Source organism: Oncorhynchus nerka, linkage group LG4 (assembly GCF_034236695.1).
Source record: "Oncorhynchus nerka isolate Pitt River linkage group LG4, Oner_Uvic_2.0, whole genome shotgun sequence".
NCBI classification, from domain to species: Eukaryota; Metazoa; Chordata; class Actinopteri; order Salmoniformes; family Salmonidae; genus Oncorhynchus; species Oncorhynchus nerka.
In genome coordinates, this window is record NC_088399.1 from 52,385,207 (window position 1) to 52,400,105 (window position 14,899).

At 41.3% G+C, this 14,899-nt stretch overlaps 2 protein-coding genes across 5 annotated transcripts in view; one reads left to right on the plus strand and one right to left on the minus strand.

The window, feature by feature from the left end:
- Positions 1-2,260, minus strand: part of LOC115105993 (endoplasmic reticulum metallopeptidase 1-like) — a 56,365-nt gene extending 54,105 nt beyond the window's left edge. Inside the window, 2 exon segments of the mRNA XM_065017650.1 lie at positions 1,576-1,919; positions 2,063-2,260. Coding sequence (XP_064873722.1) covers positions 1,576-1,844 — 269 coding nt within the window. The 5' untranslated portion in view covers positions 1,845-1,919; positions 2,063-2,260.
- Positions 1,385-14,869, plus strand: mlana (melan-A). 4 transcript variants are annotated; one of them, XM_029628574.2, is made up of 6 exons: positions 1,600-1,706; positions 4,348-4,436; positions 12,523-12,611; positions 12,850-12,946; positions 13,237-13,338; positions 14,081-14,869. In XM_029628574.2, exons 3-6 carry the CDS (start codon positions 12,547-12,549, stop codon positions 14,147-14,149), a joined length of 333 nt encoding a protein of 110 aa, XP_029484434.1. In that variant the 5' UTR covers positions 1,600-1,706; positions 4,348-4,436; positions 12,523-12,546; the 3' UTR covers positions 14,150-14,869. The 4 variants fall into 4 exon arrangements, with proteins under 4 accessions (XP_029484454.1, XP_029484434.1, XP_029484443.1 ...); XM_029628594.2 differs by lacking the exons at positions 1,600-1,706; positions 4,348-4,436 and adding an exon at positions 1,385-1,486; XM_029628583.2 differs by lacking the exon at positions 4,348-4,436 and having other exon boundaries at positions 1,620-1,706.
- The last annotated feature ends 30 nt before the right edge of the window (positions 14,870-14,899 follow it).

Genomic DNA, 14,899 nt, shown 5'->3' on the forward strand with positions numbered 1-14,899 from the left:
TGTGTACATGACCAATACACTTTGATTTGGAAGTCCCAAAAGGGCTATATGGGTGTGGCTAAGTAAACTGTACTATCCAAATAACTTCAGATTCCTTTTCCTTTGTCTGGCAGGTTTGTCCTCAGATTAAGTAGCTGTCACATTATTTGACACCTTCATAAGGCTAATGTATGTAGACTCCCACCTCATAACTTCCTTTCCTCCACTAAAGAGTCACTAATATAGTTTGGCTAATAGAGTCCTTTCCTGTATGTTAGCCTCAGGGTTGCCCTCTGATTATATAGTCTATACAGCCTATATGTGTCACATGAACATTCATCAAGTGTATGTGTCTACTTTTGTCTCTCTATGTAATAGCGTCACGAAGCAGGATTTCATCTAATAAGCAGCTGCTCTTTGATTAACTGAACAGCAGACATCAATCAACTGTTTATAATGGGAATTAAAATAAGTATGTTAGATAATGTGCTAAGCTGCAAGCCTTCAAGTATCTATGCTGCAACAGTCTATGTACCAGGGGGCTAGGGGTCAGTCTGTCCTATCTGATGTCATTCTCCTGTCTTATCTGGTGTCCTGTGTAATCTTAAGTATGCTCCCTCTAATTCTCACATTTCGTTCTCTCCCCTTCCGGAGGACCTGAGCCCTAGGACCATGCCCCAGGACTACCTAACCTGACAACTCCTGGCTGTTCCTGTCCCCAGTACACCTAGTCGTGCTGCTGATCAAGTTTCTGCTGTTTTGCCTGTGGTTATGGAACCCTCACCTGTTCACCGGACATGCAGCCTTGTCTTGGACCGTCTGTTTTCGACCCTCTCTCTCTCTAACTATTTATATTATTTTTAATAAATCTATGAACATCTTGAATAATGATCTGGCTTTAATGGCCATGTACTCTTATAATCTCCCCCTGGCACAGCCAGAAGAGGACTGGCTACCCCTCTGAGCCTGATTCCTCTCTAGTTTCTTCCTAGGTTCCTGCCTTTCTAGGGAGTTTTTCCTAGCCACCATGCGTCCATATCTTCATTGCTTGCTCTTTGGGGTTTAGGCTAGGTTCTGCATAAGCAATTTGTGACACCTGCATAAACCATTTGTGACATCTGCTCATGTAAATTTTTTATTTGAATCAGTTAAGCCAATGTACAGGAACATTGGTCTCTCTGTCGGCTGATATCGCCTTCACTACTGACAGGTACAAACTGTCAAGAAACAGGTGTCAGAAAAAACATTGTTTTCCATTTACTCCTCCAATTATCAACCGTCCTTAGCAACACCCTAGTGACACCTGGGGTGTAATTAGTCGAAACAGTTTCGTTTTCCAACGAAAACGATAGTTTCTATTGGACACATTTAGGTATGTCCCTCCCTAATTAGTTCCGTTTCAGAAACGTTTTGCAAAAGAATGTGGGTTAACTTGCAGGACAACAACTACCGGTGGATTGTACTGTTAGTAGCTAGGTGGGACTCGCTGAGGTAAACAACTTTAAAGGTAACCTGGAAGTGATATCGTGAAATAAGTTATATAATGCAACTTGTTGAGATTCGAGAATACATATCTGCAACAATATCAAGATTTACCTTGCCCTGACAGCATTGAACTCGCCAGTAGCTTTTCCAAAGACAAGTTGCTGTAATGATAAATGAACAAGTCCCCACAGCACGAGAAAAAATACAGTCACCAGTGCGACTCCGACGCCTTCGTTTAGCAGGTAAAAGCTCACTTTGGGTTTCTTTTTCACGACACTGCATCCGTTGGTTCCGCATTGATCCTCAGGGTCATAATTCCTTTCGGAAACATTGTTTTGCAAGCAGGCTTTTATTCTCCTAATATTGGTGCCACTCCGCATCCTTGCCACTGGTACACCTTCAAGCGTCGCTTCGGTGAACACTTGATGGATGACGAGAGGGGGAAACTTCTTTCACTGCAAGGAAGTAGACGATGGTATAAATGAAATCGAAGGTGCATCAGTTCCCAGTCAATTATTATAAGTTCTCTGGTCTTATCAATTAAATACCTATTGGGTATATTGGTTATGGGGAGAATACTTGTAAATAAAGGCCATACCTGTGCACACAGTCCCAGTGATATCTTCCCTTCTCAATTGTCAGTCACTTACAGCCTTCTGATTTCCACCAATCAGCGTGCCCGAATACATATTTGGACTCTGACCCCTCCCACTCCAGGTCAGAATGCGGGGACTCGTTTAGTCTGGCCCAAACGAAAGATGATTGTATTCGTTTTGGAACCGGGCTGCTTCCCAGGCACAAACCAATTTCCCCGTTCAAAGCCAACGGTGAAGTCGGTTCAAGACAAAAGTGACATCATTAAGCACGTGGAGTAATGAGTAGTGTTATGTGTTTCCACGTGCAAAAGTGATTGCTTTTGATTAAACCACATTATCTGCCTTCTCAATGAAATCTAGTTTGAAATACTCAAACATGTTTTAAGGAAAAGAGATATTGTATGTTTCTGGACGATGCACCTTGTTGACAACCTGACCAAGCGGCGCAGATTACTGTTCGATTTGAGAAGGCGGCTCTTCTCTCACCGCTTTTCCCGTTTACGTCATTGGCCATAGACCGGTCATCGCAGCTCAGGATAATCTAATCCGCCCAGTGGCTATCGTTGTCGGCGGATGAAGGCGCAAATTTGACTGCCGACCAAATTTTCAGTCAAGTGAAATATAAAACGCAACATGCAACAATATCAAAGATTTTACTGAGTTACAGTTCATATAACGAAATCAGTCAATTTAAATAAATAAATTAAACCTTAATCCAGGGGTGCTACTTTCACTGGGGACATGTCCCCCCCACACACACACAAATATCCCATTCAGACCCTTGACTCAGTACTTTGTTGAAGCACCTTTGGCAGCGATTACAGCCTTGAGGCTTCTTGGGTATGGCACTACAATCTTGGCACACCTGTATTTGGAGAGTTTCTCCCACTCTTCTCTGCAGATCCTCTCAAGATCTGTCAGGTTGGATGGGAGCGTCGCTGCACAGCTATTTTCAGATCTCTCCAGAAATCGGGTTCAAGATCGGGTTCAAGTTCGGGCTCTGGCTGGGCCACTCAAGGCCAATCAGAGACTTGTCCCCAAGCCATTCCTGTGTTGTCTTGGCTGTGTGCTTGTTGTCGTTGTCCATAAAGTCCAGAAGTTATTTTCGGTCATAAGAGACAGTAGCAGCAACATTATGTACAAAATAAGTAAAAAAATAAGTTACAAACAACGCAAAGAAAGAAACAAAAAAACAATTGGTTGGGAATGCGTAAAACGTCAGCCTTCTCCAGCACCATCATGATGCTGCCACTACCATGCTTCACTTGTAGGGATGGTGTCAAGTTTCCTCCAGATGTGACGCTTGGCATTCAAGAATCTTGTTTCTCATGATCTGAGAGTCCTGGTAATCCATCTGGCCCTGCGGCCTCGTGAATGTTGACCTGTTTAAAGGTCTTACTCACATCGGCTGCGGAGAGCGTGATCACACAGTCATCCGGAACAGCTGATGCTCTCATGCATGTCCCAGTGTTACTTGCCTCGAAGCGAGCATAGAAGTGATTTAGCTCATCTGGTAGGCTCGTGTCACTGGGCAGCTCTCAGCTGTGCTTCCCTTTTGTAGTCTAATAGTTTGCAGGCCCTGCCACATCCGACGAGCGTCGGAGCCGGTGTAGTATGATTTGATCTTAGTTACGTATTGACGCTTTGCCTGTTTGATGATTCGTCAGAGGGCATAGCGGGATTCCTATAAGCTTCCGGGTTAGAGTCCCGCTCCTTGAAAGCGGCAGCTCTACCCTTTAGCTCAGTACGAATGTTGCCTGTAATCCATGGCTTCTGGTTGGAGTATGTACGTACAGTCACTGTGGGGATGGCGTCCCTGATGCACCCATTGATAAAGCCAGTGACTGATGTGGTGTACTCCACAATGTCATTGGAAGAATCCCGGGAACATATTCCAGTCTGCACCAGCAAAACAGTCCTGCAGTTTAGCATCTGCTGTCAGATTTGCCAAATGGAGGACGAGGGAGAGCTTTGTACTCGTCTCTGTGTGGAGTGAAGGTGGTCCAGAATTATTTTCCCTCTGGTTGCACATTTAACAAGCTGATAGAAATGAGGTAAAACTGATTTAAGTTTCCTGCACTAAAGTCCCCTGCCACTAGGAGCGCCGCCCCTGGACGAGCGCCTTCCTGCCCGCTCATGGCGGTATACAGCTCATTGAGTGAGGTTTTAGTGCCAGCATCGGTTTGTGGTGGTAAATAGACAGCTACGAAAAATATTTATTTATTTTTGCCTGATACTCACATGGCACCCCGATCTCCTTCCGCAAAATCTCTGTTTCCTTCTCCAGCGAATAACGGGGATCTGGGCCTGGTCGGGTGTCTGTATTATATCCCTCCCATCCGACTCATTGAAGAAGAACTCCTTGTCCAGTTTGAGGTGAGCAATCGCAGCTCTGATGTCCAGAAGCTCTTTTCAGTCATAAGAGACAGTAGCAGCAACATTATGTACAAACAAGTTACGAACAACGCGAAAAAACAAACAAAATAGCAAGGATGGTAAAGAGCTGATAAGACAGTGGAGCCAGCAACAGGCAGGAAGCATGTAGAGAGGGCCAAGGTGGGATTGGCCCAGGGTGTCCTCAGTCACAGCCCAAGAGCCTCAGGCTCTCTGGAAGAGGAGACAGAGAAAAGACGAGGGCTAGTGAGAGCATGGCTAAGACCATAGTACACCACATGCACTGGGGGTAGAGAATCATCAATAGTGTTGCTCTGGACATTGGATAATCTGACTAACACACACACTTGTTTGACCTCGCTCTGATACTGTAGGCCTACTTATGTTACTTTTTGGAGTCAATTCAGGAAGCATTCAATGTCCTGCGTTTGTATAAACCACTTCTTGTTACCTGGTAAATAACCAGCAACCATGGATAACCACAAGCAGATGCGATGTTAGCATGTGACTATTGGTGGGGCAAAAAAATCGAAATGTGGCTTTGCTGGCATGCATGCCACTATACAACACTAAACAATACATGAATTGCAATATAACGGGGAGAAACGGTGACAAACTGTTAGGGCCTACATTAAACTGTCCCAACAGCAGTCACAACACCTTACCACTGTTACACCTGGCTATCAGCGGAGCCTTGTCTGGCAGCGAAACAGTTCATACAGCCTCATTTACTGCCTTTAAAATAAACATAGCTGATATGGCTGACTTGCTTAAAAACAAATGTAGTTTCTACTGACAATTGAGATGTACAAACTATAGCATAAGGGGAGGATAAGAGGCAATCCGTCATTTTGATTAAGACATTAATGAGCGAGCGACGACGGACGTAGTCAATATAACTATTTGTTCAGCACTTTTGAAATGTACAGCAACATAATTCAGAACATGGGCCATTCTTACAGTATTCTCTCTGTATTCTAAGTCAGAACTGTAGGATAAATAAAGGGGGCATAGAAGCAGCTCTTACAATATTCGATGATTACATTTCTCCAAAACAGGTTATAGGCTTATAGGCTACATGTGCACCACCAAGTTAGAACAGCAGGCGAAATGAAGAGGTGAAAATAGGTGCAAGGTGCAAGCCAAGCAGGTGCAAGCCAAGCGCCACCACTACTATCAGTAGCACTGTCAAAGCTGTACAAAAAAATGTCTGCAAACTACTAAAAGCTTAATATACAACAAACACTTAATATTACTTTCTTAGCTACAGTATACATATCTCCATGGCATATTATATCATTTATGCAGCAGCATACACAACATTTTTGGACTCACCTTGCTCACTTAAACAGGAAGGTGGCGCGGCGGTCCTTTGTGGGCAAATTTTGTCATCAAAGTCTGGCATTCTCTGGATTTATGGTGGGAATAAGGGGGGGAGGACACAGCTACTCCACTGAATAACCGGCTAGGGATTGCTTTGCAATACTTGCAGTTAGCCACTGATTACTTCCAAACCACTCATTGTTGAATTAGCCATTTTTAACTTGTTGTGTAATGGGTATGTCCAGTGGTCGATGAGAACCGATTTTATCTATAAATTCTCTTAATTATTTCTCTTCATGTGACAAGGATAAAAAGGGATTTGCCTTTAGATTGTAGACAATGATTCATGATGATGACTGTTCGTGAAGATTTTGAAAGTAAGATGCTGACGTAACCTGCCCTGAATGACATGTTCGCCACTGGCCAGGTCAGAATCCGGCGATATAAAAGATCATGTAAAAACAGCTAGCTGGAGCTCATCTGAGTGGTCGCTGTGAATGCCCTCACCCGCTGGTACTTAAAGTAAAAATCCACCCAAAACCACTCATTCCTTTAATTTACAGTGTTAAATAGCACTAATATGTGAGATTTTTTGTGAACAAATGTTTCATTTTGGTGTTATAATAAGGTTGATAGGAACATGAAAAATCGTTGTCGAAATCTGTTCAAGTCGATTACAAAAAAAAAGCTAGCAAGCAAGGAAACGTAGCTACACACAATAATATCAGACATTATCAGCATGTAAAGTAACTAGTTAGCTGTAATATTGCCTAAACAAACTGCACTGTAAATTTAGGAATATACACTCACCAGGTTCAACCTGCAGATAGATAGATATGTCTTCTATGGTATAATGGCGTTCACAACAATTGATGTACATTCTGCCACTTACTGTGCGGGTGGATAATAAGGATCCCCAAAAAGGAAATAATGTGGGTAAAAATAAATAGAATATCATACAAACTATCAAAAACGAAATTAACTAAATCAACCTGCTTTTCTGTAAAAAACAACATTCTCATCAGGTCCCTTACACAGGCTCAGAAGACTCCTCTGAGGGCGGGACATTTCCTAGTGACAATAATCCTCGCAGTGCCTTCTGCCGCGAAGTCTTGGAGCCCAAAAAACTTCTCGACTGCAGATATAATGCCGTCCAGCTTCTTGAACTTCTTAGACACTTGTGCTGTACAATTAATCACTGTGGTTATCAATGGCACAACATCCACTTTCACAATGAGTGTATCCAGATCACTCGATTGACTTAAAACACTAGGAACTGGTTGCAAAGCATCCACAGCTATATTTTCAACACTGTTGCCTCTCACCCCTTCGACTCTCTTCACCGCCTCCACATTTGAGATCAGCTGCACAGTCCTAATCCTTGACACCTCGACCACCTTCACCCTAAGAGCGCACTCAAGGAAGTCCGGAGTATGGGGGGAAAAAAACGGGCTCCGACTAGGAGAATATGTTTTGAACGGTCCTCCTACTCAGAATTCCAAGTCGGGAAATCTGGCCTCTTTCTTGAGCTCCGACCTGAAGATCACTGACGTTATGATTCATAATAATTTGGTCCCTTTCCCCCTCATAACATAGCTTATTGTTCTGACTTGGTGGTGCACATGTAGCCTATAGCCTGTTTTAGATAAATGTTATCATTGAATATTGTAAGAGAATATTGTCTGCTTATATGCCCCCTTTATTTATCCTATGGTTCTGACTTGGTGCACAGGGAGAATACTGTAAGAATGGCCCATATTCAGAAATGTGTTGCTGCACATTTCAAAAGTGCTGAACAAATTATATTGACTATGTCCGTCCTAACTCGCTCATTAATATCTTAATCGGAATTATGGATTGCATCTTATCCGCTCGTCGTCCCCTTATGCCGTAGTTTGTACATCTCAATTGTCAGTAGAAACCACATTTGTTAAAGCAAGTCAGCCATATCAGCTATGTTTTTTTAAAGGCAGTAAATGTGGCTGAATTGACTGTTTTGCTGCCAGACAAGGCTCCGCTGCTTGCCAGGTGTAACAGTGGTAAGGATTCACTACATGGTGCCGAAAAGAAAACTCTGCTGTTGGGACAGCTTTATGTAGGCCCTAACAGTTTGTGGGTACCGTTTGTCACCATTATAGTGCAATTAATGTATTGTTTAGTGTTGTGTTGTGTAGTGACTTTGCTGGCATGCATCCCCCCCAAAAATTGGGGAGTTTGCCCCACCAAGATTTACATGCTAAAATCGCCACTGGACCTGGCTACAGTGAAGATGTTCCAGTACCCAAAAGAGGAGTCGTTTCTGCGCCCCAGGATGCAGACGAGTTATCCTGCATTCCTAAGCAGTATGGGTCTGCTTTCACTACCCACAGCACACACACAAAGCCGTCAAGTCCCAGGAGAAGATGAGCTGCCCTACACAACTCTCTCATCGCACAGTAGACCATCCCTGCTGCAGGCCTCCTAATAGGTTACCATTGGCTCATAACACCTTATAAAAGCCAAACTACTTATTTTGCTAATTAATGCCTAGCTATAATCAATTCAAGTCTAAGTTTATTGGTCACACAACCAGAATACAGAATGTACATGTTGCAGTGTAATTCTTTTTTGTTCTTCAACATAGAAATGCTACCAAAAATAATTTACTGAAACTTGTTACACTGACGGAGTCACCCACGATTCACCAAACAATATTTTGAAAGAGGAAGTAAAGTACTTTAAGCAGATGTTTTTGTTTGTCTCCTCCACTAACCGAAGCTAATTGTATGGATTTTTTTCTACTAATAATGTCAAATTAACAGCTGTACAGAATGACTCACGTGAAAGCCAAATTACAGAGGAGGAACTACTTGATGCGAACTAAATCTTTTAAGTCCGGGAAAACTCCAAGGCTGAATGTCATACCAGTGGAGGTATACCAAACCTTTTTTATATATGCTCAGAGGACCGTTATTAACATGTTTTAACCACTCCTATATAAACGGTAGATTATCGGACACTCAACAAGAAGATCTGACTTCATTATTACTGAAACAGGATGCAAGTGGTAAATATAAAGATCCAGTCCATTACACTTCAGTGTTCTGAAGCAAAATGCTTAGCGCATAGAATTAAAAAGTTATTGTTTGAGTTTATTTTATTTTTACGGGACAGTGCACATTAATCAACGTTTCAGTAAAAGTGTCGGTTTTTAGCCAGCCGGCTAATTTTCAACCGCAGTCCCTGGGAAGGTTATTTAAAACAATTACAATATAGAAAATTATTGAGCAGTGAGCACACGCAGAGCAACATAGGACAAGCAAGACATAGCATACAGACAAGAGAAACATAGGACAAGCAAGACATGGCATACAGACAGAGCAACATAGAACAAAAAGCAGAAAGATATCCTAATCAGACAGTTTTTTTACATGGACAATACATTGGAGATAATATAAGACTGGAAATAATAGAACACTATGAAAAATCTGGGAAACCAGGCCTGGTATTTGTATCTGACTTTGAAAAGTCCTTTGATAAAGTACGACTGGAATGTAAATGCCTGGAATATTTAAATTTTTTAGAATCTCGTATAACATGGGTTAAAGTTATAATAATCCTAGGTATAACATAGTAAATAATGGCTACTTCTCAGAAAGTTTTAAACTGTCAAGAGGAGTAAAACAAGGTTGTCCACTATCGGCATATCTATTTATTATTGACATCGAAATGTTAGCTGTTAAAATCCAACAAAGGTGTCTTTGTACACTGATGATTCATGTTTTCTTTTAAATCCACAATCTGTATCTCTCCACAGCCTCATTGAGGATCTAGATACTTTTTTGAAACCAAATGATGTGTGTGTTTAACCTTTATTTAACTAGGCAAGTCAGTTAAAAACATTTTTCTTTACAATGATGGTCTACCCTGGCCAAATCATCCCCGAACCCGGACTACGCTGGGCCAATTGTGCACCTCCCTATGGGACTAATGACCACGGCCGGTTGTGATACAGTCCTGGATCGAACCATGGTCTGCAGTGACACCGCTAGCACTGAGATGCACTGCCTTAGACCGCTGTGCCACTCGGGAATCTATTACATATTGGATCACTAAAAAATACAACTTTTACATTACCATGTAGGTTACCAATAAAATGGAATGACGGGGACATTTTTGTTCACCTTTATTTAACCAGGTAGGCAAGTTGAGAACAAGTTCTCATTTACAATTGCGACCTGGCCAAGAAAGCAAAGCAGTTCGACACATACAACAACACAGAGTTACACATGGAGTAAAACAAACATAGTCAATAATACAGTAGAAAAATAAGTCTATATACAATGTGAGCAAATGAGGTGAGATAAGGGAGGTAAAGGCAAAAAAAGGCCATGGTGGCGAAGTAAATACAATATAGCAAGTAAAACACTGGAATGGTAGATTTGCAGTGGAAGAATGTGTGAAGTAGAAATAGAACTAATGGGGTGCAAAGGAGCAAAATAACTAAATAAATACAGTAGGGGGAGAGGTAGTTGTTTGGTCTAAATTATAGATGGGCTATGTACAGGTGCAGTAATCTGTGAGCTGCTCTGACAGCATGTGTTTGGCAGCATGAGTGAAGGATGCTTTGTTGCGAAATAGGAAGCCGATTATAGATTTAATTTTGGATTGGAGATGCTTAATGTGAGTCTGGAAGGAGAGCTTACAGTCTAACCAGACACTTAGGTATTTGTAGTTGTCCACATATTCTAAGTCAGAACCGTCCAGAGTAGTGATGCTGGACGGGCGGGCAGGTGTGGACAGCAATCGGTTGTAGAGCATGCATTTAGTTTTACTTGCATTTAAGAGCAGTTGGAGGCCACGGAAGTAGAGTTGTATGGCATTGAAGCTCGTCTGGAGGTTAGTTAACACAATCCAAAGAAGGGCCAGAAGTATACAGAATGGTGTCATCTGCGTAGAGGTGGATCAGAGAATCACCAGCAGCAAGAGCGACATCATTGATGTATACAGTGAAAAGTCGGCCCGAGAATTGAACCCTTGAACCCCATAGAGACTGCCAGAGGTCCGGACAACAGGCCCTCCACTGAACTCTGTCTGAGAAGTAGTTGGTGAACCAGGCGAGACAGTCACTTGAGAAACCAAGGCTGTTAAGTCTGCCGATAAGAATGTGGTGATTGCCAGAGTCGAAAGCATTGGCCAGGTCGATGAATACTGCTGCCCAGTACCTTAACAATCAGCATTAAGTACTAGCAGGTGAGAGCATTCACAGCCAAGCTCCAGCTAGCCGTTTTTACAATACTGTATGAAACGTTCAGGTACACATTATTCCATTTCTGTTAGTCTGTGGAACTTTGTTCAGTTTATGCCTCAGTTGTGGAATCTTGTTATGTTCATACAAATATTTACACATGTTAAGTTTGCTGAAAATAAACACAGTTGACAGTGAGAGGACGTTTCTTTTTTTGCTGAGTTTATGTTCTGTTGCAGTGCTCATTGCAGTGGTTTACAACTTTATTTGACAATTATCGGTCAGTGTGAACTGACTGAGGCAGAAAGTAATCATATTGTGCACCCTACAGACCATTCCTTGGTACTGCAAGATAATCTGAAAGTAGGCCTACTATAATGCCAAAGCAGGCAACAAATGAAAAGGATATTAGCCCTACACTATCAAGAGCATCATGCTACATTACCACTACAATACACGTGATCTTATTCACAGGAATTCTAATAGGTTAGGTTAGAATTACAAAGCAATATTTTGGTATTATTTTAGTGATTCATTTTTTGGTCATAATTTTTGGTGACATGTACAGGGAAATGTTCAAGATATCAATAGTGTGCAATAAAGGTAGGCTACATAAAGTTATTTTTATGAACTGAAATGAAATAAATGTACTCAAATGATATTGTGAATTATATTAAATATTTTAATCCTTGATATGTTACTTATATATAAAAATAGGAATAAGTGTTTATGAAGTTTCCCTTATTAATGTGAATAATGAAGCGTGTTGAGCCTGAGCGCCATGTCAGACAGAAAGAGTCAGCAGATAAAGTTTCCATAATCGAGTCCATAATATAAATTGTGTTCTGGCTCCAGGACTGGAGGGGTTTCACGCCCATTAGTCCAGTTCAATGGCTTTAAGTATGAGCGGTGGAACTCGTGACGGTCATGAGCATTCCTTTCCTCCCCTCACAGTTCTAACCTTTTCTCAAGTCAGAGATTTAAGCAAAGAAAAGTGAGAGCTTTCGGGAAAGCGCTGAGAAGCAATTTAGAAGGACCGGACCCTTCACAATCTAATTATCTACTTTGGGTAACTTTTTCTACATAAACACAGACCATTGATGGACAGGTCCATTCAGTTTTCTTTTGAACTAAGAAAAAAATATTTAAAATTATTACATTTTCAAAATGATCAATTTATTTCAATATTGATAGAAGCTTAGGCTATACAATGTTGATCAAGATTCAGATTTTCTGTTAGTTATGGTACAGGCTACATTATGATGCTGCAATGAAATAACATTATTCATAGCCCTACAGAAAATATTATAGGATATAAAATGTAAATATCTTCTGATATGTTGATGTTGCTTTGGAATTTAGCCTAAATTCAATTTGTAGCTATGTATTTTTGCAGCAAAATGTTCAATATACTTGACCAGTGGATTAGCCTATATAGTTTATTATTATTGATGTTGAAATAAACCTGTAAAAACGGTTTCCTACCGTTTATAATGGTAATTGCATCATGTTCCTCAGGTGTAAAAGTCTGGATGGAAAGAGATGCCTCGCGGTGACTTCAACGTTTATTTTGCAAGCAGAGGAGGACAGCATGTCAGGGCCGAAGAGTTCGTGGATTTTATTGAATCTAACTAAAAGAAAAAAAACATGAATTTAATTGATGTTTTCTGATATTTATTTGTAGCATTAAACTGGTAGTTAGAACTGTGTAGAATATAGGCTTTACAGACATTCAGAAAAAGTAATTCGATTTGTTATGCCATTTTATATCTTAAAATTGATCCATTGGTGAAGAAAGTATTATTCATTTATTCATAATACTACATTTTGTTTGGTGCGCCACAGGGCAGCTGGCATAGCTCTGTTGGTTGTAATTCTCGCAGCCCTTCTCATCGTCGGATGCTGGTATTTCAAGAGGAGAAGCGGGTACAAAATGATCAGGGTAAGAATTGTCCAAGCTGCACTTGCCTTGCATGACAAAGGGTGCATATCTCTATGGTATAAAATGGCTTCATCTTCTCCCCTCTCCTTCACTTCATATGTAATGATCTGAAGAGAATAGGCCTAAAACAGGTGAAAGCAATAGGGATATACAGTATATGTATCTTTCACCTGTCCAGTTCTTTCACAGATCTAAAGGAGATGGAATAGTGGCAATAGGTAATCGGTTGCTGTCCAACAGGGTTTATTCCTCCTGTTCCCCTTACTAACCTTGCTGTTTTCTCCCCACAGAGCCCAAGATCAGGGTCCCCGCCAGGATTCAGTGGAGGACAGTTCAGCCAGCGAAGAGCTGCAGCAGAAAACAAGATGGGCCTCAGTGAGCTCCGACCTGTGGTAAGAGACTCGGACTGGATGTACTGGGCTTGTCAATGGTCAGAACTTACTTCTTTTTTTTTTTTAAGAGTATTTGATGTTTTATTGAATGGAGTTGTCCTCTATTGCTGCGTTTACACAGGCAAGCCAATTCAGATATTTTTTCCACTAATTGGGAAAAAGATCAGAATTGGGCTTCCTGTGTAAACACAGCTACAGGTTTAAATATGTGTACAAAGACAGAAGTGAAGAGAGAGTTTCTGTTTATGCGTAGTGGTGGAACCAGGATTCGATCACATGCTGCAGACATGGGCAGTCATGCGCTGGAAGGCAATAGTGTATCTCCATGACTTTTCCTGGAATTAAAGGGTTCTTTGTGGAATAAGGGGCACATGAGCTGCCTGGTGCAATATGGCTACTGGTGGTGCAGTCAGAGATTATGTCTCCAGACATCAGGAGGGGATTACGATCTGGAATTCATAGGGCCCCAAGGGGTGCATAATTGTACTTGGAAAGGGCATATTTCGACATAAGGGCTTTTCACAAGACTGAGCCGAACCAAGCTGTACTGAGCTGACCTATGCATCCATCATCATTGCAGCAATCATTACGAAAAGGACGATGTGAAAAGAAAATATCCAAGCCAGCAGTTTGGTTCGTGTCGGTACAATACTGTGAAAAGGGAAATAGTATTTAAATTATTAGAGGGTTTTATCCTGGTTGTTTCCTAAATGGTGTGTGTATTTGTATTGATGTGTTTCAGCTTCCCAATGCCCCTCCTGCCTATGAGAAGATCTCATCAGGACCCCTACCTCCTCCCTACTCGCCCTAATAACAACAGTCCTCTGTGGGATAACCAAAAAGATGAAACTTCATGTTTTATGTCATTAAACATATGATCAAACTTGTGAAGAACAAATATTTTGCACTCTATTCACTATCACAAGTTTATAGAAGTATTCTTCAATAAAAAAAAATGGTTTGGGGGGGGACACTGTAGTTTCATGTTAATGTTCTGACCTTTTAGCTCCACAAGCTTTTATTTCTGAATGCTGCTCAAAGAACAAGACTTTCTATCAATCCCTGTATATCTAACATAACAATGTTGTACTTTGGAAGTTGTTTGTTCACTTCAGTGATAACCTAGCTTCCGCCGAGTCCCCAACAAACCGGATGTTCCGGTTTTCAGGAGGAATGGAAAGCGAGCCTGTGACGCAACTTCCGCTTTTAGACATTTACAAGGCGACGCTCCATCTTAACTCCTCCTCCACATTTACTGGATTGGTTGAACAGTGCAGAATAGAACCTCCCCGGACTATTTTTTTCCCTTCTCGTCAAGACCAGTATGTAGGGGACCTAGTATCAGGTGTTTATTTTATGCCTGCTACGTTACATTAGTGACAACCAAATGTGTAGCAGCAATTGAGAATTCTTCTGAAGTTAATGACAACAGCTTACCGGCTTGATTGTTTGCTTATATATTTCAAAATGTACTTATGAGGATTTGGAAAGTATACATTTCAATAAAGAACTTTAAAAAAATTAAAAAACACAGTTGAGTTTACCAAGTGCCTAATTCACA

What these genes read in the sequence shown, in the direction of transcription:
- mlana (XM_029628594.2), top strand. Translation starts at nt 12,547, where the DNA reads ATGCCTCGCGGTGACTTCAACGTTTATTTTGCAAGCAGAGGAGGACAG. An exon ending in GCGGGTACAAAATGATCAGG is followed by an intron (nt 12,947 to 13,236) that starts GTAAGAATTGTC and finishes TTCTCCCCACAG; the next exon opens with AGCCCAAGATCAGGGTCCCC. An exon ending in TCAGTGAGCTCCGACCTGTG is followed by an intron (nt 13,339 to 14,080) that starts GTAAGAGACTCG and finishes GATGTGTTTCAG; the next exon opens with CTTCCCAATGCCCCTCCTGC.